Below are 24,501 nucleotides of genomic sequence, written 5' to 3'. Positions count from 1 at the left end.
ACACTGAACCTTGAAGAATGATAATCACAAGCATGTTTCAAAGCTAAAGACAAAGTACAGTTGCCATTAAGGAAAATGGCGTTAATACCGGTGTCAGATTTGAGAGCACGAAGGTAAAAAGAACCAAATGTTGGATTTCCAAAGGTTCTCCTCTGTCAGCGGGAGAAATGTGTCTTTTGGAAAACCGCCGACGTCCGTTTGTTTATGTGGAACAAAGACCGTGTGACGCTCACACACAGATTTTCATTTCACTGCGCTGCCATTTCCAGATGCCAGTCTCTCTCCCTCCATTGTATTTCCAGCATCAACAAAAAAAAAGAGTTGCTGGCACGCCGGTTGCCTGAGGGGCGTAATCCATCATTACAAAAGAAAGGAAGCACACGATGAATGTGGCATATTCAAAAAGAACTTGTTCACTTGTGTTCATCACTTTAACGTGAGTTCTTCCTGCTTTCAGCCACCAGACATTAGCCAAACCCGTTCTCATTCATCCCAAGGAGCCCGAAGGCAAAGGCTTTTGGCCGCGTGTTTTATTATGGCCTCACGTCCAACTGCCGAGAAGCATTTAAAGTCCCCACGAGTCGAAGATAAATGGGAACAGCTTGCTCACATTGTTAATAAAGCAGCTCCACTTATATTTCTCAGGTGAGATAAAAAAAACAAAAAAAACCTTCTGTGGTTTCTCGATCAGCAGGACAAATTTGTTCGTGTTGACAAATATTTTCTAAACTGTCTGGGATCACAGGGAAAGTGGCGTCTTTAAAGATGCGATGATTGAAGTTGAAAAGCACCTAATTTGTGCACCTATTTTGCATATAAAACCCCCCGTTCCCTTCAAAGTAACATGTCTGCATGTATTTAATAACTGCTGGTGGAGAGAACAGCTGGATGTCTGCTTTGAAGAGGAGGACCCCAAAATGAAAAATATTGAAATATGCAGTGAAGTATCTAAAAAGTGTTGATAGTACAGTACACAAGTAAAAAAAAAACACAAATTTCCCACATCTGCTGGTGAGGTTGTTAACAGCTTGTTAACAGCTTAGTTCAACTCCAGGCTACAGGCTCGAGGGCTCTGCAGAGATTTAGCTGTAACAAGCAGCACTTGGAGTCTGCGATGATTATTTTTAGCAAGTGCTGCCATGTGGAGAAAGACGGCTGCGAAAAAGATGTTTATCAAAGCAAGATGTGGCCGCACTCGAGAACGCTTCGAGACTAAAATGTGGATATTACACACGCACGCTTTCGGAGGTGTGAAGAATCATCGCCGGGCATAATCATATCCTCTTCTCTCTGTCAGCTGCTGTGGGTCAGGGAAGTGTAAAACCAAAACAAACTGGATTTGTCCACCGCGGAGCATGTGTTCAGTTTCACGCTGGGCCAGATTCTTCACCTCAAATCCCTCCTAAGTCGCAGAGATTTCCCGCCCGAAGTCACACATATTGCCCAGTTGCTTACCTGGTAAAAACTAGCCAATATAGGATCTTTATTACAGGAACCTTTCTCCCCTGCCTTTTTATGAGCGTCTTGAAAATTCACTCTCAGTCTCTCTCTCTCTCCCCGTGTCTCCTCTCCCTAGCTCTCTCTCCATCACTGTCACTGCCTCCCTGTTTCCTCTCTCCTTGCCCTTTTTCTCCTTGTCTTTTCTCCTTCCAAACGGTGATTGAATGCTGTATTATATTAATAGAGCCGTGTCTTGTCTACCCCTGTGTTTGGCACTGTCACTGTGCCTTTGTGCCGATGCCACAAAGACAAATTCCTGCACATTCATCCAACAGGCTGCGTAATGACTGTGCATATGCATCTGAGCCGTTCCTGTTTCCTCCCTCCCAGGTTCCAGCCATCTCATTGGCCTACGAGACAGCGGAGAGCGACATCATGAAACGCCAGCCGAGGAATCCCGCGACGGACAAGCTGGTCAATGAGCGTCTCATCAGCATGGCCTACGGACAGATAGGTTTGTCCTCTTATGTCTCGTCACCTCTCTGCACCACACGGCTCTTAAACCTGAATCCCTGCGACCGGCCTCTTGTAGTGAAGTTACGGCCGTAATAAACCACACCGGCATGAAAACATTAAATATTGACATTTATCCGTCATCTCTCGCCGCCTGTGTAAATGTTTAGGTACCTACAGTTCAGGAGAACAGATATAGAGGTGAGCACCAGTCAGGAGAGAGGCCCACAATTTTCTAAATAATTGTCGTGACATTTACAACAAATTGAGAGTTGAGCCTGCTACTATTTTCCTCTTAATCTTGGCCATGTTTCACTGGTTGGAGCTTCACTTTGAATGCTTGCTTTTTATCTCTGGTTTTATATGTTTTGGGAATAGTGAAGAATCAAAGGCTGGCCCAATTTCATAGGCTGTTAAAATAGGTCACTATATACGACAGGGCTCCATTGGATGACGTGCAATTTAAAGCCGAACACGTTGAGAACACCGAGGCTGCTGGGGCCAAACTTTTGCAGGTCACATCAAATCACGTTTTTTTACAAACCAGCGCTCTGACATTACAGCTCGAAGTCTTAACGCCTCTGCAGTGAACTCCGATCCGATCCCATCGAGAGTGACACGCGATAAACGTGACGGTGGAATTAAAAATCAACAACATCACACGTAACCACCGGCGAGGACAAGTGGAGGCATCAGCAGAAAACAAACACAGTCAAATTTGTTATGGTATTGGTTTCAGAATAATGCAGGGTTTTAATTTAACAACATAATGAATGAGCCGAGTAATAAGCATCTTTTAAATCCTACTTGTGGAGGTTTTGTTAATGTGAAGACTTAAGCCCTGAAGTAAGACGTCCATCATGTGGAAAGTGTTACACCCACTCAGACAAAACTCATTTGGAAACATGAAATTAAAACTCACCATCGGCTATTATTGCTGTCTTCAGCTGTCTGGAGTCATTTACTAGGAACATTGTCGAGGGCAGAGGGAGGAAGATATATTCCTCTGTTTCTTCTTTTAATATATGAAATGACAAAAACCAGGTGCACTGAGGCTGAATATCTGAAGCTACCATCGACTCATACTGTTTACTTTCAGGGACATAAGTTGAGTTATTTGTCTTATTTTAGTACAATAACTGGGCTACAACAGAAGTATTAAGCCAATGCTGTTGTTCTATCCAATTGGACATGACTTACACTGCAATCTTATAAAAACTGATCCGTTAGCCACAAATAAACACAAATACAATGATGAAGACTCACTAATTTATGGTTCTGTATAGTTTCCTAATACATTCCTTGTTTCTAATCTTCAAGTTATTAGAGAGACAGTGTTTGACTGATTGTTTAACTTACTTCCTGTTCAGTACATCTCAGGTCAACTGGTTTTCAACACACAAACCTGAGATAGAGAATTAACGCTGCCCTGGCCCAACAGCCACTTGAATTCTACCAAGCCACAACAAATTGCAAACACTCATAGCCCGAATAATTTGCATCATACATTATTCATGGATATATCTGTGAAAATGTCCCAAAAAAACAATTTCCCAATGTTTAAGAATGTGATAAAAATGTTCCTGGATCAGTCCCTTTGTCCAGATCCCTGCCAAATATTTAACCGGCGCCTTCTTGGCTCGTGTCCCATCCTTCTACCAAGTTTCGTGGAAATCTGTTCAGTGGTTTTTTTGCATAATCCTGCTGACAGACAACCAAAGAAACCAACACACAAACCAACAGAGGGTTTTTAATTACCTCTTTGGCGGAGGGAATTATAACCGACTGGAATGTTGTCTCGGGTATAAATGGAGCAGTTAATTCAAGGAAATTTGTCTGGAAATTAATACAAAATAAATCCAAAATAGAAGCACTGTATGAATGGGTGAACATGAATTGGACTCTGAAGGGCCTTGAGTGGTTGATTAGGCTGGAAAAGCACTAAATAAATACAGTGAATTTACCATTTCGGGGTAACTTCCTACACAATTACTATGTTATATAATCTTTCCTATAAAATGCAACATTATCTTCAGGTCATGGAATAGACTTGGTTTGTCATTGATCCCGGATTAATGTACCTTCACATTTCTTGAAACAGGCATGATCCAGGCTCTGGCAGGTTTTTTCACCTACTTTGTGATTTTGGCTGAGAACGGCTTCCTCCCAAGAACCTTATTGGGCATTCGCATTAGGTGGGACGACCGCGGGGTCAACGACGTGGAGGATACTTACGGCCAGCAGTGGGTAAGGAGCGAGGACAAACAAACCAATGCAACCTTTGAATATTTCCAACACACCTGCAGGAATAAATACAATGTGTGTGTGTGTGTGTGTGTCGACCCGGCAGACTTATGAGCAGAGGAAGATCATTGAATTCACCTGCCACACCAGCTTCTTCGTCAGCATCGTGGTCGTCCAGTGGGCCGATCTGATCATCTGCAAGACCAGGAGGAACTCCCTCTTTCAGCAGGGCATGAAGTAAGTGATCCAGGGTGGGAGGTCAGGGGGCAGCAGAAGGATTGAGGGATGTAAGGAGGGCAGGAAATAAGTGAGAATTCCTTTAATTAGCCTCAACCTAGATTAGTCCTTCCTTGTTCTGTCTCTAATTTGTTCTCGTTTTTTTTTGCTCAACAGGAACCGGATCCTGATCTTCGGCCTGTTTGTTGAGACGGCTCTTGCTGCCTTCCTCTCCTACTGCCCGGGAATGGACGTCGCGTTGCGCATGTACCCCCTGAAGTACGTGCTGCATATTCACACCTCCATCCACCTGAGAAATAACCTCTTAAAGGGGGCTTCCTGTTAGCCACTCTTGACTTTAAAAAGAAGTCTGTGCTCCCCTTAAACACCAGCTAGTTATCCTTAATATCCAAAAATTACTGCCATGAATTTAATGATTAGCACTCTGCCTGTTACTCACTGCTACTCTATCCATCTCTACTCTTTTTCTTCTCCTCCCTCTCAGGGCGATGTGGTGGTTCTGTGCCTTCCCATACAGTCTCCTCATCTTCATTTATGATGAGGTCCGTAAATTAATTCTGAGGATATCCCCCGGAGGTAAGCAGTTATTAAAGAGAAAGCAAGATTAAAAGGTTTCAACCTTATTTATCTTGTTAATAAGCTTGAAGAAAGAAAAAAAAAGCCAAGTGATGGGATAGCACTGCTACTGTCTGTCAGGAAGAATAAAGATCTGGAAAGAGTAGCCTGTCATCTCCCCTCTGCTCTGCTGATCTGACCTGAAGGATCCTTAAAAAATACTTTACAGAAGTAAAGGAGCACAAAAGAAATGCATGAAAAGAGCTTTGAACTATTTCCAACTGAGATAAAAAAAAATAAAAATAAGGAAACTGCTGCTAAAAAAATATCTGGAGCAATTATAGATGATTATTGACGACAAAGGATGTAAGCTTTAATTATGGGTTTCTTAAAGTGGAGCAAGCTGTCGTGAAATCTCTCTCGTTTCTCTGTTTGGGATAAAGTCCATGATTGTAGCAGATTCTACTCTTTGGCATTTCTACATAAATTACAAGTTAATCCTACATTTAGCCACATAGGCGGGTTTAGTTCTAACCCTTATCAATGCAGCTGGAATTCATCAGGCATCAGGCAGAACAATTCCCTGTAGCTTTCAAAACTGCAGCCGCCGCAACACATGACTGACGACTGTTTGTCTTCCAGGTTTGATTTCTGACAGAAACGCTTGTCCATGCATTGCCGCCCGACAGTTAGCTTTAGAGTTCTGTTCAATAAATAGTAAAAACCACACACACGCTTCACCCCTGTGATTTAATTTGATGTAATTATTGAGCCGCGACCAAAGCTTTCTTAAAATATCTCGCTCATTAACAGACAAGTGAAAACATAAGATATTTCCAGCCTTTTTGGATGAAGGCAGAAAAAGAACAATACACAAAAAACATTAAGTGATTCTTCTTTTGGCCCCGGAGGTAAAAAACCTTTAGCAGAGTGCTGCGAGCGAAATGACAAATATTCCGGCAGAAATCTTTTTTAACTCCGTCAACTCGTAACCTTGCACCAGGAAACAGATTATATCTGTCCAACACCAGCAGAAACGGCAGCAAATGATGAGAAAGGAAATGAAAGCAGGCTGATGAAGACACTTGAGATATGCCCCGAAGATCATACACAAGATACGTACACACTACAATGACTCAGAATCTGTTCACTGCCACGGCGTTTCGTCTGATGAGGGGCAAGACACGGGGAGACAAATACAATTTATAGTGACAGTTAATCATTTCTGTTAATCTGTGCGTCACGGGCTGCTGATCAGACTCTTAGAGTTATAAGGGGATTCATTTGGAAATGTACAGAGACAAAGGCAACGAGATGAATACAAATAGAGCGACACAAAAGGATATTATGAAAACTGCTCGTCTGTCATTTCGGTGTCTCGCACGTTCTCTCTTTCTCATATTGTGTTTTTGTCTCTTTCTCTCTCTTCCAGGTTGGGTGGAGCAGGAGACGTATTATTAACATTCATACAATGTCCATGTGAGTTGCGTGTCTGTGAGAGTGTGCGGGTGTGTATGCATATGTATGTTTGGGAGGGTAGAGCTGTGTGTGTGTGTGTGTCAGTTGTGGTATCACATGGATCAGTTCACAAATCTGATTATCATAAAAAAAAGAAACTGCTGAAAATAAGCTTTTCGATTGTGCTTTGAGTTTTTGTTTTGATTTCTCCGAAAACATTTCCAGCAGAACAACTTCGTGCCTTATACACTTTTACCAACGTGATGTATGAGTAACTAATGTCATTTATCATATGAAATGTACCAAATAAAATATATTCCAAAATATCCCTGACCTCTGATTCATTTATTATTCATCACATTGCTGTTATTGCTCATTATTACATCCATCAAGGAGGTTTTGTGTTCACCACTGTCCATTTGCTTGTTGGTTGGTTGGTTGGTTGGGAAATGGGCCAAGTGAGATTACATAGAATTTTTCATTATATTAAATTATGGAGCAACATAACAGATTTGTATCACTGTCTTTTACAATGCGAGATAGGGCAGTTTTTTCACTTATTTACGAGGGTATAATTTACGGATCTCGATGGAAAAACAAAAACAAATTGAGGGGACTGACATTTATGAGCGTGTGCAATACAAATACAAAAAAAATCCAGATCTAGTGGATTTAAATGTGGCTTCATGAGAAGGTAGGTTTTTGATTAGTTTTTGTCTTTTATTCAACCGATCATTCTTCTGCAAAGGAGATTATGATTCCATGATCTGCATTGTGTTGCTGGTTTAGCTTTGAGGCTTGATTGGAGTTGAGTGGATTGTTGGCTCTTGGCCGAGGTTTCTGCTCTACTGAGTCATTCTGGTTGCTTTTGACGAGGATAACACAGAAACTGGTGGAAGACAGATTTGAATACAAAGGACAAAGTGTATGTTTTCCACTGATTACTATCGCTGAATTTGACTTTTTAATGTATTTTCAGTCACATTACTCATCTTCCCTTACTTTGACTTTGTAGATAAGTCGACCAGTTGATGCTGGACATAATGCTCCACAAACTCATAACATGAATATATCAGTATTCCAGTCAGTTACAAAGTGAGAAGAAAGTTAAGAACAAATTCAATTAAATTGTATTTGTATAGCACCAAATAACAACGTACATTACCTCCAGGCCCTTTACACAGTAAAGTGGAGACCTCACAGAATTATAGAGGAACCCAACAGTTCCAACAACAAGAAAGAAGAAGAAGAAGAAGAAGAAGAAGAAGAAGAAGACAACTGTGGAGAGGAAAAGACTCAATGTGGACGGCCACCTGCCTCGACTGGTGGGGTGAGGGGAGAAAATGTGGGGGGAGAGGACAGGTGGGTGGAAAAGAGGGGAGAGAAGAGAGAGAGGGTGGTGGGGGGGTGGCAGGAATAGTAACTGTCACATAAAATCTAACAAAAACAACCAACAAAAATACCATAGGTGCAGCAACAGGTAAATTAGAAACCATGTTGCTGGTAGTTTGAAAACAAAACTAATTTATGTGAATGAAAGAAAGATCAAATGAAAGAAAGATCAAATGAAAGAAAGAAAGAGAGATAGAGATAAGAACAGACAGAACAGACAGAACAGTAGAATCACAGACTTCCCCTGTATCCCCCCCCCCTCACTGTGACCTGCTCTGACCTTCTGGAGTCGCGCCCTCGTGGATATCGACATGAACGGGCGGAACAACAACATCCGCCCACGTCACTTCCGCCCGAAAGCCTGTCAAACATGGCGCTGCTGCTAAGGTCAGTCCGTCTGTGCTTCACAGTGTCTGTGTTGTTTAGAGTCATATGCATGCGTTAGCTTAGCAGGTAAACACGTGAACGACACCCACAGGTTAGCGTTTAGCCTCACGCGGCTGACAGCGGGGTCACATACCGGGTTTTATCCGTGTGTGTGGTAAATATGCAGCTACGCGACGCTAGCTGACATTAGCTAGCAGGCTAACGGCTGTCGGCTGTGGACACTAACTTTGAAAGTGGCTCTAGTTGTTATTAAAGCCGGACTCGAACTCCTCTGTCTGCGTCATTCACTCGTCACATGTGCGTTGTTTGCTGCTGTTGTTGTTCTGTATCTCCTACTAAGAGGCGTTAGCTTGAGTTAGCTCGGAGTTAGCCCACAGTCGGGCGTTGCTCCTCGGTGGTGCCTTCACGGACAGACTATGAACAGAGTGGAAAGTCAGATACTAGTTGAACTTTGTCCACTTAAAGGACCGTAGGTGTGAGTTAGAGAGAAGCACCGGGTCCTTTACCTCGTCTTCTGAAAACCAAAGTTATCTCTGCTCCTGGTTTGTGTGTTTCTCCTTTAACTCAGAACAGATTCCCTTCCTCTTCTCATATGTTCCCTATAATAACATTGATTTGCCAGAGTCGAGACAAAAAGATATCGTCCACAGGAAACTACATTTCTTTCAGTGAAAATCTGACTTTAATGAGTTTAATGAAGATATTTAAAAAGGTAAAATTGCCTGGATGGGTTATAACCTAGGACATGAGGACATAACAAATAACTTTATATACTCTTTATATAGAATCCATCTGTAAATCATGGTGATTACAGTCTATCCATATCTATAAACAAGGGCTTTAGATCTATAGACATATCTCATATAGGATCTACACATTGGCGACTGTACAGTCTGAAGGTCACGCCTTTTGATTATATTCCAGTGAAATATTTTATCAGTGTACAAAAGCTTTGGGTGCGGTAATTAAACTAACAGTGGGAATGCCTTAATAACTAATTCCATTAATAGATTTTTATATTTATCTAAGTGCAGTACACAGAAAAAAAGTAGTAAAGTAAACTCCATGATGTTAAAATCCAAACTGTGTGGGCTCCAGACACATTTTCTGTTTAAGGATGGTCCTTAATGACTCTGGCTGTATATTTAACAGTCATTTTTATGTCGCTGAAAGAATTTGGGATCAGTGAGAATCTAAACATCTGAAGTGCTTAAAACTTGTGATCAGTACAGGATATATGTTTTAGGGTTAACAAAAGAGAAATAGATTGAACATTGTACCTTGTTTAACAAATTATGTCGTTGGAAGATCATGTCTGAGCAAATATTCTCTGTGTAAATTCATGAAATAGATCTTATAATTTAAATAATCCTATGTTGGTTTTTGTACGATATTTGTCGTTTCTGATGGATTCTTTCTTACTTTAAATCCTTTCCTTGTTATTAATTATTATTTTTGTTATGAAACTCTTTTTCAAACAGTCACAAAATCTTTAAAGGTACAAGATACTGTGTGTTTGTATGATTTTTTCCTCACCAGCGTTTGACCACAGACACACAAACCCTGCTGTTAAATATTCATTTTAAAACTTCTTTCTTCTCTTTTGTTTTCAGGGCATTTGCCCGTCCGGGTGTGTGTCTCGCCAGACCACAGTACAGTGTCATCTACAGACAGTGAGTTGTGTGTGTGTGTGAGAGAGAGCAAGAACTATGTCCATCATCATGTACATAGGATGATGCAAATATACAAACACCAACTCTCTTTCCATTACAGTGTGGCTCCAATGGGAACCACAGCGAAGGAGGAGATGAACAAGTTCTGGGCCAAAAATGCCAAATTAAATCGACCCATGTCCCCACATCTCACCATCTACCAGTACGTTCCTCATCCCACATTCAGCACTGAGTGTTGCCCTGTTGTTGTTGTTCAGAAAACATTCTCGAGTGAAGGATGGAGATGACTCAGTTGTTCAAGTGAAACAATATGCTCCATTTATGTTTTACAATTTCAGCTTCATATTTTCAAAGACAATAAAAGTCTCCTGCAGCACATTATCCATGATGTTGCGGTTCACATCCTGCAGTCTTTTCAATCTTTTAATGCTTATAAAACAGCAGGACAAGACCCCATTACCGGAGATTTGTATGCCTGTGGATACATGTAGTGCAATAAGTACTGTGATGTACTGTCAGGCAGTTATTAGAATAATAAAACCTTGAGTAAAGAAGGTATGTCTACCTTGCAGTTTCTCACCAGGTTTCCCTTCTGGCTAATTTTATCATTTATCAGTCATCTGGGATCATTTTTATGGCTGAATTGTGCCCGAGCACTTTGTCTCTGGCCTTTTCTCTCCTCACCCAGTGGTTGTTTGTAACATTTGAGATTTAGTGATTGAATCCATCGCTGCCATCTGTTTTAAAGGAGACTGGACGTTCTTTTAAGTTTCTCTTTCCTTTATTGTGTCCTATAGGATTTTTCTTTGGGTGTAAACGTTCTGCAGAAGTTAAAAAAACCCAAAGTCTGTGGTAAAGGGAGTTTCTCTCCCCCATGGAAAACTTGAAAACCCCCTTAAAGCCAGGACAAATAGATTAGCTGAGGTCGACGTTTCCTACACACGCTGGAATTAGTTGACCAATCATAACAGAGCGATTCAATTGGCCAATCAGAGCAGACTAGGGTTTTGAGAGGGGGCCTTAAAGAGACAGGAGCTAAAACCAAGTGTTTCAGATGGAGGCTGAAAAGAGTTGCAGCAATGGACAGTTTGAGGACAGTGATGTATTTTCTGAATATTAGAGCATGTAAACCTAATAAACGTGTTGTGTTTCCTTTGTGTTGCAGATGGTCCGTCCCCATGATGATGTCGGTCACGCACAGAGGAACTGGTGTGGGGCTCAGTGGAGGTAACACATCCCTGACTTGATAGACTCCTTGTGTCGGTTTTGTCTTAAAACAGTTTATTATACTTTATTAACATGTGCAAGCCCTTTCTTGTTGTTGTTATTATTCTGTGAAGCTTCTCTCTCAGCTTTTGATTGACCCAGCAAATCTCTTCAGGGCATTTTAGTCCATCTCTTATTGATTTCTGCTAAGAGCGTTTACTGGCATTATAAAACACAAGTTGTTCAATACAATTCAACCCTTTGCATGAGAGAATAAAGTCCAGCACTGGACTGCTGATGCGCTGACGAGCTTTTAGCCGCTGGTCTGGTGCAAAGCTTGAGCCCGTGTTACTGTGACATCGTACATCAGCAGCGTTGACCTCGATGTGTCAGGCTGCAAAAGCTGGATTCAATTTTGCTTTCGTGTCAATGAGTTCAATAAGGGTCAGGGCCCTCAACGGCCACTCTGACTCACTCACAACTTTAACAAAATGTCACACGTGATTAATCACAGTGTCTGAAAATCAGCTTTCTGGGCTGGAAAACGTACTTAATGCAAAAATACATCTAAAATAAGAAACGTTATGAAGTTTCATTTTAAAGGTTGTTTATAAACACATGCAGCGTTTTCTTTGTTTGTTCGCTCTTGGGAAATTATTAAACGCTTCTCCTGCCATTCTGCTTTTTAAACATCGCGGCAGCACAGAAGCAGAAACTTTGACACTGCTGTTGAGAGCAGTAACAGGCAGCCAATGAGGAGCCTGTTAAAAGTGTGGTGGTCAGCAGGGAAACAGATTGTATTTGTATTTTTGGTGCTTGATGTGTTTCTTGCATAATAAACTCCAGTATAAAGACACACAGAAACTTCTCTCATCTCATTTTTATTGCTTTTGTCTACATGCAGCTATCTCAGCCTTTGCGCTGTTAGCGTTGGTTTTGCCGGGACAATACCCATACTACCTGGACTTGATCCACTCGCTGTCTGTCGGCCCCTTTCTCATTGGGTTGGCCAAGTTTGGCATCGCCTTCCCTGTGTCGTTCCACACCTATAATGGCGTCCGCCACTTGGTAAGACTTCATAATTTTATTCATAGACCCATCAAATGTTTGTTTCCCTCATACTAGAGTGTAATTAATGTTCTTCTGTCGTTTGTTTCCATCACCGTGTTTCTTGTTTGATGTGAACTTTGTAATTTGTCACATTTTTCATTTTTGTCATGTTTGCTTATTTTACAGTTTTGATAGAAAATGGATTATATTTGTCAGCACTCATAAAACTGACAGTGTCTCGTGTACTAAATTGTCTTCCTTCTCCTCTCTCCTTTTTTAAAAATTTGTTTATTAATATTATTATTTAAATCAGTTCTGGGACGTCGGGAAAGGCTTCAAAATCCCAGAGGTCTACCGCACCGGCTACACCGTGATTGGTCTGTCCATCATCACCTCCATCGCCTTGGCTCTGCTCTGAGCGCAGGAGACGAGACGAGCAGGAAGGAAACCAGAGAAGGGTGGTGGAGGGATTGTGGACTGGATGCACCTTGAAGATGTTTTGTGTATATGCTCTGTTCTGGCCGGCTGCAGGCAACATTTACTACAAGTACCAAATAAAGGATTATATTATACTGTATGCAGAGAAGGTGTTGTGGTGTTTTGTCCCCTGGAATTAATTATCCTGTGGAAAGCTTTGGGGTCATCAAATGCAGCACGGGTGCAAAGTGCATGCAAATGTGACCCAGTTTATTTTGCACTTGCTCACGATGTGAACAACCACTGGCGCTGTCCTACATGTTCTATCCTTATGTAATTTGTCTGATAGTGCTGTGACGTCACACTCATTAATCACTTTATGCTCTAAGTGCTCTGGTGCTGCAGGCCCAGCCACTGTGTACAGGAATGTGTGTGTGTGTATGTACAGAGGCTGTTTACTGTAGGCTGTCATTCATATTTTACCTTCTCCGGGCTGCAGCTGCTCAGATGCATTTTTAACACCGGGAAAGATCCAGGGGCTGAAATACAGAGCGGCAGCCCAGTGGTGGAAGCTGTGTATGAGCACAGGCTCCTCACCGGCAGCCTTCCTCGGGCCTCGCTCCCCGCTGACGCGTGCCGGAGCTACACGCTGCACCTGAACAGCGTTTGTCCTGCAGTGAGAATAAAAGCAAGTGAGTGATGTAACGTCAGATCCAACTCCCGTTAATGTAAGGTACAGTACAAGTGAGCATGGGGGGGGAAGAAACAACGGTAAACGTTCTGTGGGGGCTGCGCTCACACTGTTCTGTAGCAGTGGTTTCTAGAATGTGTCTGTTCAGATCAGGCAAACTTTCACTGAGAGAAACAACACGACCACTTAGTCTCGCTCACGCCGACAAAATTGGTTTATCATTTTGCTCCTGGTGGCTCGAAGGGGAAACGCCTGTCGGGCAGCATTTGCGCTGACTTTTATTTGTGTGTTACACACAGGATCAAACAGGCTGTTTATGAAAGACGCAGCAAACTGTCCATGACTCAGATTGTATGAAAGGCAAGTTAATCTACAGCTGTTTGATCGTTGTATTCCCCTCTAGCATTTCTATATTTAACAGTTGTCACCTCAGAACAATCGTCATCTGTAACATCTACACTTGCAAAATTGCTCTTTTTATCCGACTTCTTGTTGGGAGTGAATTTGTTTCCCTGCATCGGGTCTAATCCATCTTAAAGACACATTTCCTGCTGAGCTGATCAATCACCCTGCAGTGTGCTGCTGTGATTGACAAGCAAGAGCCAGACCTCCGCTCGGTGGAAAACTGTATTTACGAAACCAAGTCTGTGGAAACTCTGGCAACAGAATATATATATATTTTGTAAGTATTTTATCTCGCGTGCGATCAGCATTCTTAACTAATGACTGCTGGTTTAATTGTGTTTAATTGTGGCACCCTAACTGCTTCTCAACAGTTTTTTTATAGTGACTGTTGAATTTTAACCCACAGAAATTGAACAGCTATTTTAATTTGAATGTATTGTCTTCCCATGTATTTGTCTGATTTGAAGTTGTACTGGTCAGCAGGTACATTCAAATTCTATTCTAAATACAGTATCTAGTGAAAAGGAGATGTGATAAAAACGTGGGCTGTTCACTGGGGGGAGCGCTGTGCTTCAAAGCTATCGATGCATTTACCATGTTAGATGTTCCATCCTTTGCTTTTGCCCTGATAATATCACCATCGTGATGTTTTGATGAGATAACCTAAGTGAAAGCAATGGGCTGGAGAGATGGGGGGTGGGCTGTGTCTCCCGTGACGCACATGGGGGCTGATGATTAAGGTGGAGACAGCACCCCCTACCGGGCGGCAGGGTAATTCTTTCCCCAGGCCTGTGGTCCTGATGCTGAGGGATGCTGAGGATGCTGAGCAGGGCTGGGAGGAGGAGCGTAAAGATGCTTTTGATCACAGGACGCGTTGCTGGGTCTCTGTGGCGCAATGGAATAGCGCGCTGGACTTCTAATCCAGAGGCTCCGGGTTCGAGTCCCGGCAGAGATGTGATTACAAAGTGTGTCGCCTTTTGGATGAGAGGAAAAGGAGTGATGGAGTGAAGAGGAGATGATTTTGCAGCCTGGCCAAGCAGCCTGTGTCACAAGGCTGCTCATGAGAGGAGGAGTAGAAGGATGGATGGATGGATGGAAGGAAAGAAGGATAAAAGGCTGTGAGGTCCACACGGCCACAGTGCACGTGACTGAATTGTCACGGAGATTTCACATGCACGAGCCTTTTCAGCGCGCAAAGGTCAGCGCTTTAATATGCAGATTTCCAACGAGCACAAAGCCTGAGAGCAGAGCAGGAGCAGAGCAGGAGCAGACCTCCGCTGGAGCGTGGCGCAGACACCTCCACTCATTTAAAAAGCGCAGCTAAAGCTTCTAAATAACGCAGCTCCAATAACAAAACCTTTAAAGCCCCTTTTCTGTCCTCGTAACATGTGTTTAACGGCGCCAGATGCCGCGTTCCCATTCTCCCATTTGGTGTAGGGACAGAGGGGGAGATAAAGACCTCGGATTACTTGGGACATAAATGACTCAGTGCCAGAAAATGGTGTCGTCTCAACATTTTTTCTGTGCATGCAGATTTTGCTTTGAATTATGGACTCTAACTACAGTGTGGCGGTGCGAAGGGGGAGACTTGCAGGAGTGTGTTTTTTAATTTGGTTGCATGCGGGGACCTTGCTGGAATCATTTCAAGGACCCCTGAAGGTGCACTTCAGTTTCTGCCTTGGAAGAAATCCACATTGCCCCTTCAACACATCCATAGAGGCCCACAGCAGCAGCAGCACTGGGCCTGTTTACGTTCTCCAAGTGTGGGAATCAGCTGCTTGCTTGAAGATCTCTCCGGTCCGACCTCCTCCTGGCTCCCCATGGCTTCCACCACCCCCAGTTTTCAGTTTGTCACTGCCGCCACCAGTGATTGGGCTGTCGTGCGGCTGCCGCCATCCATGTTTAACCCCATCATGCCTCCCCACACACAGACCTAATCCGCCAGTAAAACTAATCCCTAATCCTCTCTGGCAAGTTGAACCTCCCTCCCCCCCTTCTCCCTCCCGCAGATCCTCCTTCCCAAACGGGCCCGACGCATGAAAACATCAACTGTAGGGACAATTCCCGAGATGGAGTTTACGAGTATTTGCAAAACTGGCCATTCAGAGGGGTATAAACATCATCACGCTCAGACATTACGAGGGTTATTATACAATTTTTGAGGCGATAAAAAAGCTAAAGAAAGACGCAATAAAAGGCACAGGCAGCAGGATGCACTGAGACAGATCTCCACAAGGCCAAGGACTCGGCATTATCATTACCACACTGCAAATGATCAGGCCTACGGGAAGCAGCGCTGGGCCTCACTGTAAGATAGGAATAATAGCTCAGTAATATCGATGATAAGAAACATTAGAGGCCGACGAGAAGCGTGACTATCAACTTGGGGTGACCTCTGCTGCTGCTGCTGCTGCTGCGTCTGGAGATAGAGCAGACACATTTTCCACATGTTGGGCCTGTGATTTTGGAAAAAAGGTGGATGTCCTGCTGCAGTGAGGAAGGACCACAGGAGCCAATCAGATCCCATCAAGCTGGATGAGGTCTGGGGGTTTACTCGCTGTGGAGTGTTACAGGGACGTTGGGATGATTTCTTTGTGGATAGTGAGATCACACTTTTATCTGCTCCATCTCCATGTTGTGCTCAGGCTGTAGGCCCCCTGCTCTGGCCCTGTTATCCCGGTGGTACGGGCCAAATCGTATTAAAATCCCCTCCCTCCCCTCCCCTCTTCTCCCCTCTCCCTCCCTCCCTCCCTCCCTCCCTCTCTCTCTCAGCCTTGTCCCCTCCCTCTCTCCCTCCCTCCCTCCCTCTCTCCTTTCAGACAGACTGTTTTTGCTGCAGTGAACGGTAGCCGTGGAGAGGGAGCGAGAGAGAGATAGAGATACAAACAGAGTGAGAGAGAGAGAGAGGAGGACAAAAAGGAAAGAACAACAAGGAGTCGAGTGAAGGAACAAGGAGATCAAATAAAAGAAAAGTCGATAACAGCAGATTGCGAGGAGGCTCCGGACAAGCTGCGCATCAGAGGAGGCACCTCACCGAGGACCTTACCGGAGCCCAGCGAACAAAACCGGACACCGGAGGCGGAATATAACGGTGTGTGTGTGTGCGCGAGTGTGCGTGTGGCTGTTGCCGTGCATTGCTTTGCAGTTTGTGTTATTGTCCGGGGTTAGTGAGTGTGTGTGTGTGTGTGTGTGTGTGGAGACACCTGTCAGTGCTGACGCTTTTCAGTCTCCAGGAATGTGTCTGTGCGCGCACTCTTGGTTTATGACTGTGTATGTGTGTGTGTGTGTGTGTTTGTGTGCGTAATCCGTGATGCCAGCCCGAACCCATAGAGAGAGAGAGAGCTGCGTAATCCCTGTGTGTGTTTTATAATTTACTCTGGATATGCGTTTGGTTGTGGGGCTGCGCGTTCTGCCCCCTCTCCTCTCCCAGCTCCGGTGGCTGGGCTGCGGTGTGCAGCAGAAGGAGCAGCAGCAGGAGCAGCCTCCTCCTCCTCCTCCTCCTCTTCTCCCCCTCCAGCCTCCACAAGAGTCTCTAAATCTCATCCCGTCACTATCACATATTTCTGCAAGTGCCGGAGAAGGTGCGAGGGAGACGCGCTCCGAGCTGAGCCGGGGAACACGCATCCGGTGCCGCCGCGCTCCGACGCAGCGACGCAGGCTCCAACCACGAGCTGTTATTATTATTATTATTATTATCATTGTTGTCATTACGGTTATTATTCCCGTGCACGTTAGAGCATGGACGCGCAGGAACTTGTGTCCCCCCCCTCAGCCCGTGATTATCTCTATTTCCCACGGATGCGTGCACTTGTTCTAGTTTTGTTTTCATTTTTTTTTTTTCTCCTTCGCCATCGCTGCTCCAACAGGAAAAAGGGCTGGAGCAACAATAAACACAGCCCCCACCCCACATCCCCTCCCAGTCCCCACCTCCCTGCCTCCCTCTCCCATCCCGTGCTCCCACCCGCCCCACTCCCCGCTCTGTCCCCGCCCTAACCGCGCGCCCGTCCCGCAGGCAACACTTCCATCCACCGCTCCCTCTCCGGGCCGACAATAAGGCAGATGGAGCGAGGGGCTCACCTCGGCGCAGGATACGGCTATTTTAAGGAATGTGCGTGAGAGAGGGAGGTGTGTGTGTGTGAGAGAGAGAGGATAGAGGCTATTATGTCTGTGTATCCTCAGTGGACAGGTGCATCACTGCTGCTTTTGTCTTCTTTCCCTTCTCCTCCTCTGATCCTTCATTCTTCCTATGTGCGTAATCTCTACACTCCTTCACTCCACAAGCTTAGAACAAGAGTCACATGCACCTCCCCCCCTCCTCCTCCTCATTACCACCTTAACACCATCACCACCATCTTCTCTGCTGTTTGCCTCCATCACCCCCCCCCACACTCAGTTCGTCTGTATGGTGTGACACAAGCAGATCGATAAACAGGCCTACCCATGGAGCAACGCGTGAGCCACGGGTGGGCCAAGCGTTTATTCAGCAGCAGCCAACCAATGGCAGGGGACGCAATTAGTGACCAGTGTGCATGTCCTGCTCCTCGTCCTAAATCCCTCCTCTGCTCTCCCCCTGCAGGTGACACTCCAGAGCCCCTCTGCCCTCCTGAGGATTCAGTGAGACAGGCGGATCTGTGCGCCCCGCCATGGCCTTCCCATCAGCCCCCTCCGCAGTATGGAGTGTCAGCTTATTGACAGTACTATTCGCAGCTGCGGTCCACAGCAACATTGTCTACGGTAAGCACCTCTCGCTCCCTCTCTCCGTCCATCCGCCTCCTATTCTCTCTCTATCTCGCTGTCGGTCCCCGGGCCCCTGACCTCCCCGACCCTCTCTTTCTCTCTCCGGCGGTGCCCCTTATCTGTTGACTTGAGGCTTTTGCGTTGTTTCCTGTTTTATGACAAGGGAATCACGGAGCCGTTAATAAGCACATGGGACACTCCCACCTTGCCCGGACCCCAGTGGAATTTCTGCCGTTGTTTTTGAGGAATGTGTGTGACTTGCACGTGGGCACAGGGCCACACACACACACTGCAGGGCCTTGCTGGTGTACCTCACTTGCCCTCTTCTCTTTCTCTCTGATACTTTCAGTCCCTTGGATACCTCCAACTAAGACCTACAAAAGCCCCCACACACACACACACACTCTCACACACTGGCACTTTTCCTTTCATGATCACCTGCTCAGCATCTCGGTCTTTACATGTGCACAGACTATATCTGTGTTCGAGCTCCATGCAGCATGGAGATAAGCTGTAAGCGTCTTGTACTTTCTCAAATAGCCACACAGGAGTGTGCACTTACTGAGCAGACACCTGACATGTGTCGCGGTTGAGCCTGTGATGAGTGGATGGAAAAGAGGATTTGATGAGGGAGGCAATATGTAATGATATCATCTCCGCTGTTGAGCGCCAAGTACACAGGGCAGCACTGTCCAATGTGCTCTTCCTATTACATAACAAGTGAATGGCGGACAGTAATGGAACCTTTAGAGGGCGAATTGTGCCGAAAGCGAAACGGAGCATCGCGATTGGCCCTTAATCCGTAGAAAATTGATTGACACAGGTAGCATCCTGTTGGCACTTCCCCATTACGGTTGTGATTTAATTGCGCTTGGCAAAGAACCACAAGATGATACAGCAGGTGGGAAGTCTTCTAATAGACATTCCCCCGATTTGCATTTGTAATGTATTCTCAGAGATTCCTTAGGTCCCTTTCCAAACCCACATGTTTTCACGAATCTGAATAAATCCGTGAGCACCCGCACGTGCATGGACACACATGCAAGCAAACCCACACACACACACACACCACATTTACTGTACTACCACTTGATGTTTATCCACATCAGCTGTTTTCCACTTCCAGATGAATAATGCATCCTTGTGCTGCTGCGTGTTGGTGTATACGGTGTGGGGGAGTGGAGGACTTGTCAGTGTGAGCTCACAGTGGTCAGTGCAGTAAAAAGTGTAAAACAATCCGGCTGTGCCAAGAATCTGGGATGAGGTCAGTGCTAAACAAATGCAAATAGAAGCCTGTCGAGGCCCTGAAAGCTGTTGAGGATGAGAAATGCACAAACAATCTCCAGATTGAGGTGCTGATGATGAAATATCAATCTCTCGTCAGAGTGCTGACCCCAGCCGTGTAGCTTGTCATTGAAACGCAGGCGGTGGTTTGTTATTTGGGTCCGCAAACGATTTTGGCTCGCATTCAGACACACGTCACATTTGATTAAGGTGTGCCTAGCAGGAGGCCTGACCATGCATGACCAATTCTTGCTTTGGTTTCACCTAAGCGCTGTTTAACATTATCATGTCAGTCAAGGAGAGTAATTAAGCCTGGGACGTCTGACAGTGTGTAAGAGATGAGAAAACACGTCAGAGAGGGAAGTTGAAAGGAGGAGGGCTGACTTTCACTCTGCATGTTGTTAACGTCTTTGTCTTTAAATTTTATCTCGAAGCTTCAAATATTAACTACGCTGAAATAAAACTAATAGAGATTCTGCAACGAAATAAAGCCAGTTTGAACCGGAATCCTCGGCCTGTTTTTTGCTGCACAGGAAGACGTAAATCCGACTCTAAATGCCCAGTTCCATCAGGAAAAGTACAGGAACTTGTCTTGTTGCCATTGGTTTAAGAAATACTGACAATTTATAGACTTCACTGACAAACAAGGGACTGAGCTGTTTTGGGACAAACTGCACAAAGAACACTGCCAGAAATCCAGCAGGCAGGAAACTATGGATATATAAATGAATCTTGTTATATAGTTTTCAGTCTTTTGAGAGATCTGGCAAGTAGTTGTGTCGCAGCTTGATGGGGGGGAAATATCGTGTGTTGTGCATTGTGTGGTCCATCGCTCACATCTGTTCGGATCCGTCTGATTGGGGTTGTTGTGACACAGCAGCCGAGCTGTTAAGTAGACGATGGAGTAGGGCGGGGTGGGCAGCGAGATAATGGCGTCATAATGGAGATCTCCGCGCTGAGAGGCCATGCAACAGAAGGGTCTACTTAGCATAAATTATTCAATGTTATGTATCAGAGAGAAGGGGAAAAAGCGATTAGCTCAGCGAATCAATGCGAGGGCAGATGAGCCATCAAAGAGCGGAGGACGGCCCATCGTCGGGTCCACGGTGAATTCAAAACACGCAGTCTCATCATCACAGGGGGAAACCAGACGAAGAGCTGCCCTCATGAGATACTGGGGCTGATTGTGATGCAGTAACCAACAGGCTGCATGTCACGTCTGTTTACATTCCTGAGGTCCTCAGCTGCCTCGTCTTCATTGATGTATGTTCCAGTCAGAGAGAGGACAGCGCTAACTCTGTATTTTTCAGGGATTTATCTGTGACCAGGCTTCCTTAGAGCAAGTGAACGAATCGGGGAGACACTAATTGCACGCCATTTGACATATCCATTTCCACAGCTGGATGTGCAGCCATGCACTGCGGATGAAAAGTGCCTCTCAGAAGGGCACAGATTAGGCATGCAATTGGCCGGCTGTGCCCTGGTTCTGTACAGCTGACCCAGTTACCTCGGGGGGCCGCTGTGGAGAGTGGAGGGTCCGTCTGCCGGGGCACTGTGTACAAGTGGAGCAGCGTGCAGTGGCCTCCCATCAGCCACCTGGCCCTCCGCTCCATGGCAGCCTGATCCCAGCCCCCAGGAGAATGTTTGCTTTCGTGACAAGAAACACGCCTAATAGTTTATTTACCTCAACGAGTTCTGCTGGTCAGAACAACCCAAGGAAGCCCGAAGCCTCCAGCTGAGGCCAGTAATGAAATAAGGATTAAAGGATGGGAGCAGTGTGGACCTGTCGTAGTGTGTGTAAGATTTACAGGTGGGAGGGCGCCGCATGTGTGTGTGGATCACTTTATCCTGCCACAAAATGGGCTCCTTTCCCCCTTCGACCAGATATTTCTCGCTGGCCCGATGCCCACTTCCTGTGTGTGCTGCTGTTGTTTACTGTGTAACTTCCTGTGTGCCAAGATGGGGGAACATTTGGCTAATACACAGTACGGCTAGCGTACAATAGCAGTAGGCGGTTTGGATGGGAGGCCTCTGCCTGTTAACAAGGCTGACTGATAAGCAGTGACTCATTAACAAGCCGAGGTACACAGAGCCTGGGGGAATTACCGCCTAGCCACTGTGACATTAATAAGAGGCCTAAGCTATTTTTCCATTTGGCTCTGCCGGCAGAGGGCTAAACCAGTGGTTTCCAATCTCGACCCTCACTATTTACTGGCTCCAGTGCTTTTCCATTTGTTTCAGCCACTGGGTTCCTGGTCTGGAATGGGGACGATCAGTATTGTCAGTGTGGGCTGCAGGTAATGACATCTGCTGCATCGGTGGAAAACCAGACACCCCTCATTAGTTTTCTGCAGATTCATTCAGAAACATCTGTAGGGGGAGTCCAATTAATTCTACTCATACTGATCATGCCAATTAATTAGCAATATGTTTGTTTAACTGATAAAAAGACGTTGACATATACGAACATTCACCCAAGTTTTCAATCAACGAGGCTGGTGATGGTTCTGATACAATGTGGATTCAATTAGGCGTCTAAAACCAAGTCAACTGTCTCCCATCAGAATCACAAATCCAAAGCTACATTACTGCTATTGTCTTGTGGGTTTATTCTTCTTCTCTGATCCTAGAAGTGTTTTGTCGTCCAGATCATTTGCGATTATAAATTGAATCCTGATTGGTTGGCATTAGTTTGCAACAGATTCACATCTGGCAGAAAACCAATTATTTCTCCTGTTCATCATGGCGATTAATTAAGGCGCCGTGGCTGATTGATTAAACTCCCAACAAAGCTCTAACCATGAGCACTAGACCCCTGGGGAGGATTTGCATCACACATTATGCACAGCGCTGTGTCTTCATGCTATCTTCATATGCTGCATAGACTGAAACATCACACATGCGTCAGCAACAAGAGGAGCAATTCGTGATTTGGGCCTAAATAAAGCAGAATTGAAATGCAGTGGCGAGCCGGAATCTGTGGATCTTAACGGCACCGGGAGCACCCAAACAATCGACCTCATCAATCCGAGGCAGATCTCATCCTCCCAGGCCCACTCAGTCAACCTGAGATTACATCAGAGCGGATCAATCTCGCTAACTCGCGTCATAATAACAGCAAACGCCATTTAGAGACTGAGAGAGAAAAAGAAGGGCTCTTGAGGTTTTCCAAAGCGGTATCACACTCTGCTTCCTCTCAGGTGCTCTTTAAAGACACATCACTCTGCAGCCACTTGGGGGGGGGGGGGCCGAGACAATTAGGGGTCCCGCTTTTTTACAGAACTGTCAGCTACAAACCGTCACTTCGCAAAAGACATCACCGATTAAACAACCTCACAACAACAACAACAACTACGCCAGCCTTGGAATAAATTAATTCAACTCGTTGTCAACAACAAGAGCCCCTCGTATTTCGCTCCGCACTCAACTGGCTTTTCTTTTTGATCAGGTCCCTCACTCTCAACCACCCCCAACTCTACCCCCTCCTTTTTTTCTTCCGTTATCTGCTGGAATTCTCTGGTGGGTGTTTTAATTGATTGCTGTGGGGGTAGAAATCACCCATCCTGTCACCGGCGCACGGCTGGTCAGAGCGAGAGCTTCCTGGAAAGGTGTACGAGTTTGTTAAAGCCCATCACTGAGCCGTGAGAAACTCCAGCTATTACGGTGTGTCAGAAGACAGGAGTGCGTGGCTGTAAAGTGCAGCGTTTGTGAGTGCTGAGGGTTCTCCCCGAGCGCCGGAGCTCCACCAATGAAAGAGCAGAGGTTGCTCTTGTTTATTGGGTCTTTTTGATGATGCCATCACTTCGGCTGGTGGTGGAGTGTGTGTGTCTGAGGGGGCATCTTATCGCTGATACCACAACCATAAAGCCATTTTAATTCACTGGTGTGCCGTCTTGGGAATTCTCCCTGAAGTCTGGTTTCTGCTGAGGATAACACTGTCCACTCAGTCTCACTGAGCCTCTGACATTATACAGGCCCAAACAGAACCAATGCTGGAAATGCTCTGTGAAGCAGCTCTCCATATTGTTACTTGCAATCCAACGCAAATGCAAAATTACTTCTATTGTTATCAAGCAAGATTATGCAAAAACAAATGCACAGATTACCACGATTCCGGGTGGAAAGATGTGATACGGGTCAGAGAAGAACCTCTTAGATTCTGGTATTGATTCATGAACTTTTCCATCACGTTCTTTAACATTGTGAGATGACATTTTTGCTGATTTCCCAGGGAATAATCAATGGATCTTAACAGTTAGTTTAGAGGACTGATATCTCTGAGTGTGTGCAGCTTGATTGAATTAAAGGTGACTGCAGGGCCTCGGTGCTGGTCCGTGCTCCACTGAGCTCCGTCCTATATACTGTGTTTATCCATACACACCTATTATTCCAGTCTTACTTGAAATGCCTCTGAACATTTACTTTTTTCGCATGCAGCCTCTGCGTCAGCAAAACTGACACACTCTGTCATTTCACTTACAACAAAAGCATAAATGGATGTTGCAAATAATTTGCGATAAACTTTTTAGCTGGCAGTAAATTGACTGCTGACTGGAGCAGAGTCGGGCGCTTCCGCCTCACCAGCTGATGCAGTGTCAGAGTGAGTCAGTCGTCAGCCTGACAGAGTCCTTGAGGCTGCGTCCTGTCTTGGCACCAAGGTTTTTGATGCCCTTAGCATTGATTCACTGATTAGAGTCAGTGCAATCGAACTGAGTGCTAGGTGCAACTTTGCAAGTTTAATTTGAGTAGTGTTACAAAATGTACTTTCTACTGTTTCTGTTTCAAGTTGATTTTGTGTTGAGGGGTTGGACG

General features: G+C 45.1%; 3 protein-coding genes and 1 non-coding gene across 6 annotated transcripts in view; all 4 read left to right on the top strand.

Annotated features, from left to right (window-relative positions):
• atp1a2a (ATPase Na+/K+ transporting subunit alpha 2a) overlaps positions 1–6,773 on the top strand; it is a 32,701-nt gene extending 25,928 nt beyond the window's left edge. Inside the window, exons 19-24 of the mRNA XM_035169825.2 lie at positions 1,831–1,954; positions 4,055–4,200; positions 4,304–4,434; positions 4,591–4,692; positions 4,919–5,010; positions 6,422–6,773. Coding sequence (XP_035025716.2) covers positions 1,831–1,954; positions 4,055–4,200; positions 4,304–4,434; positions 4,591–4,692; positions 4,919–5,010; positions 6,422–6,450 — 624 coding nt within the window. The 3' untranslated portion in view covers positions 6,451–6,773. The remainder of the gene's footprint in view (positions 1–1,830; positions 1,955–4,054; positions 4,201–4,303; positions 4,435–4,590; positions 4,693–4,918; positions 5,011–6,421) is intronic.
• Positions 6,774–8,130: 1,357 nt separating this feature from the next.
• sdhc (succinate dehydrogenase complex, subunit C, integral membrane protein) lies at positions 8,131–12,732 on the top strand. The gene is made up of 6 exons (XM_035171533.2): positions 8,131–8,226; positions 9,840–9,899; positions 10,000–10,101; positions 11,065–11,126; positions 12,010–12,173; positions 12,469–12,732. Exons 1-6 carry the CDS (start codon positions 8,210–8,212, stop codon positions 12,571–12,573), a joined length of 510 nt encoding a protein of 169 aa, XP_035027424.1. The 5' UTR covers positions 8,131–8,209; the 3' UTR covers positions 12,574–12,732.
• Positions 12,733–14,549: 1,817 nt separating this feature from the next.
• trnar-ucu lies at positions 14,550–14,623 on the top strand. Its single transcript has one exon. It is a non-coding gene; the product is annotated as a tRNA-Arg (tRNA).
• A 1,857-nt stretch (positions 14,624–16,480) lies between these two features.
• Positions 16,481–24,501, top strand: part of cadm3 (cell adhesion molecule 3) — an 84,139-nt gene continuing 76,118 nt past the window's right edge. For all 3 annotated transcript variants that reach the window (XM_047342008.1, XM_047342007.1, XM_035171248.2), the window contains exons 1-2: positions 16,481–16,759; positions 18,245–18,402. In XM_047342008.1, the coding sequence (XP_047197964.1) occupies positions 18,312–18,402 (91 nt within the window). In that variant the 5' untranslated portion in view covers positions 16,481–16,759; positions 18,245–18,311. The remainder of the gene's footprint in view (positions 16,760–18,244; positions 18,403–24,501) is intronic.

The sequence above is a fragment of the Hippoglossus stenolepis genome, chromosome 11, assembly GCF_022539355.2.
Source record: "Hippoglossus stenolepis isolate QCI-W04-F060 chromosome 11, HSTE1.2, whole genome shotgun sequence".
Classification (NCBI taxonomy): Eukaryota; Metazoa; Chordata; class Actinopteri; order Pleuronectiformes; family Pleuronectidae; genus Hippoglossus; species Hippoglossus stenolepis.
The sequence above is the reverse complement of the archived record's forward strand: the minus strand, read 5'-3'. Positions and strand labels throughout refer to the sequence as shown.

Bases quoted from the DNA above. Each gene is read 5' to 3' on its own strand.
- sdhc (XM_035171533.2), top strand. The intron at 9,900-9,999 runs GTGAGTTGTGTG...TTTCCATTACAG, and splicing joins TACAGTGTCATCTACAGACA to TGTGGCTCCAATGGGAACCA. The intron at 12,174-12,468 runs GTAAGACTTCAT...TATTTAAATCAG, and splicing joins ATAATGGCGTCCGCCACTTG to TTCTGGGACGTCGGGAAAGG.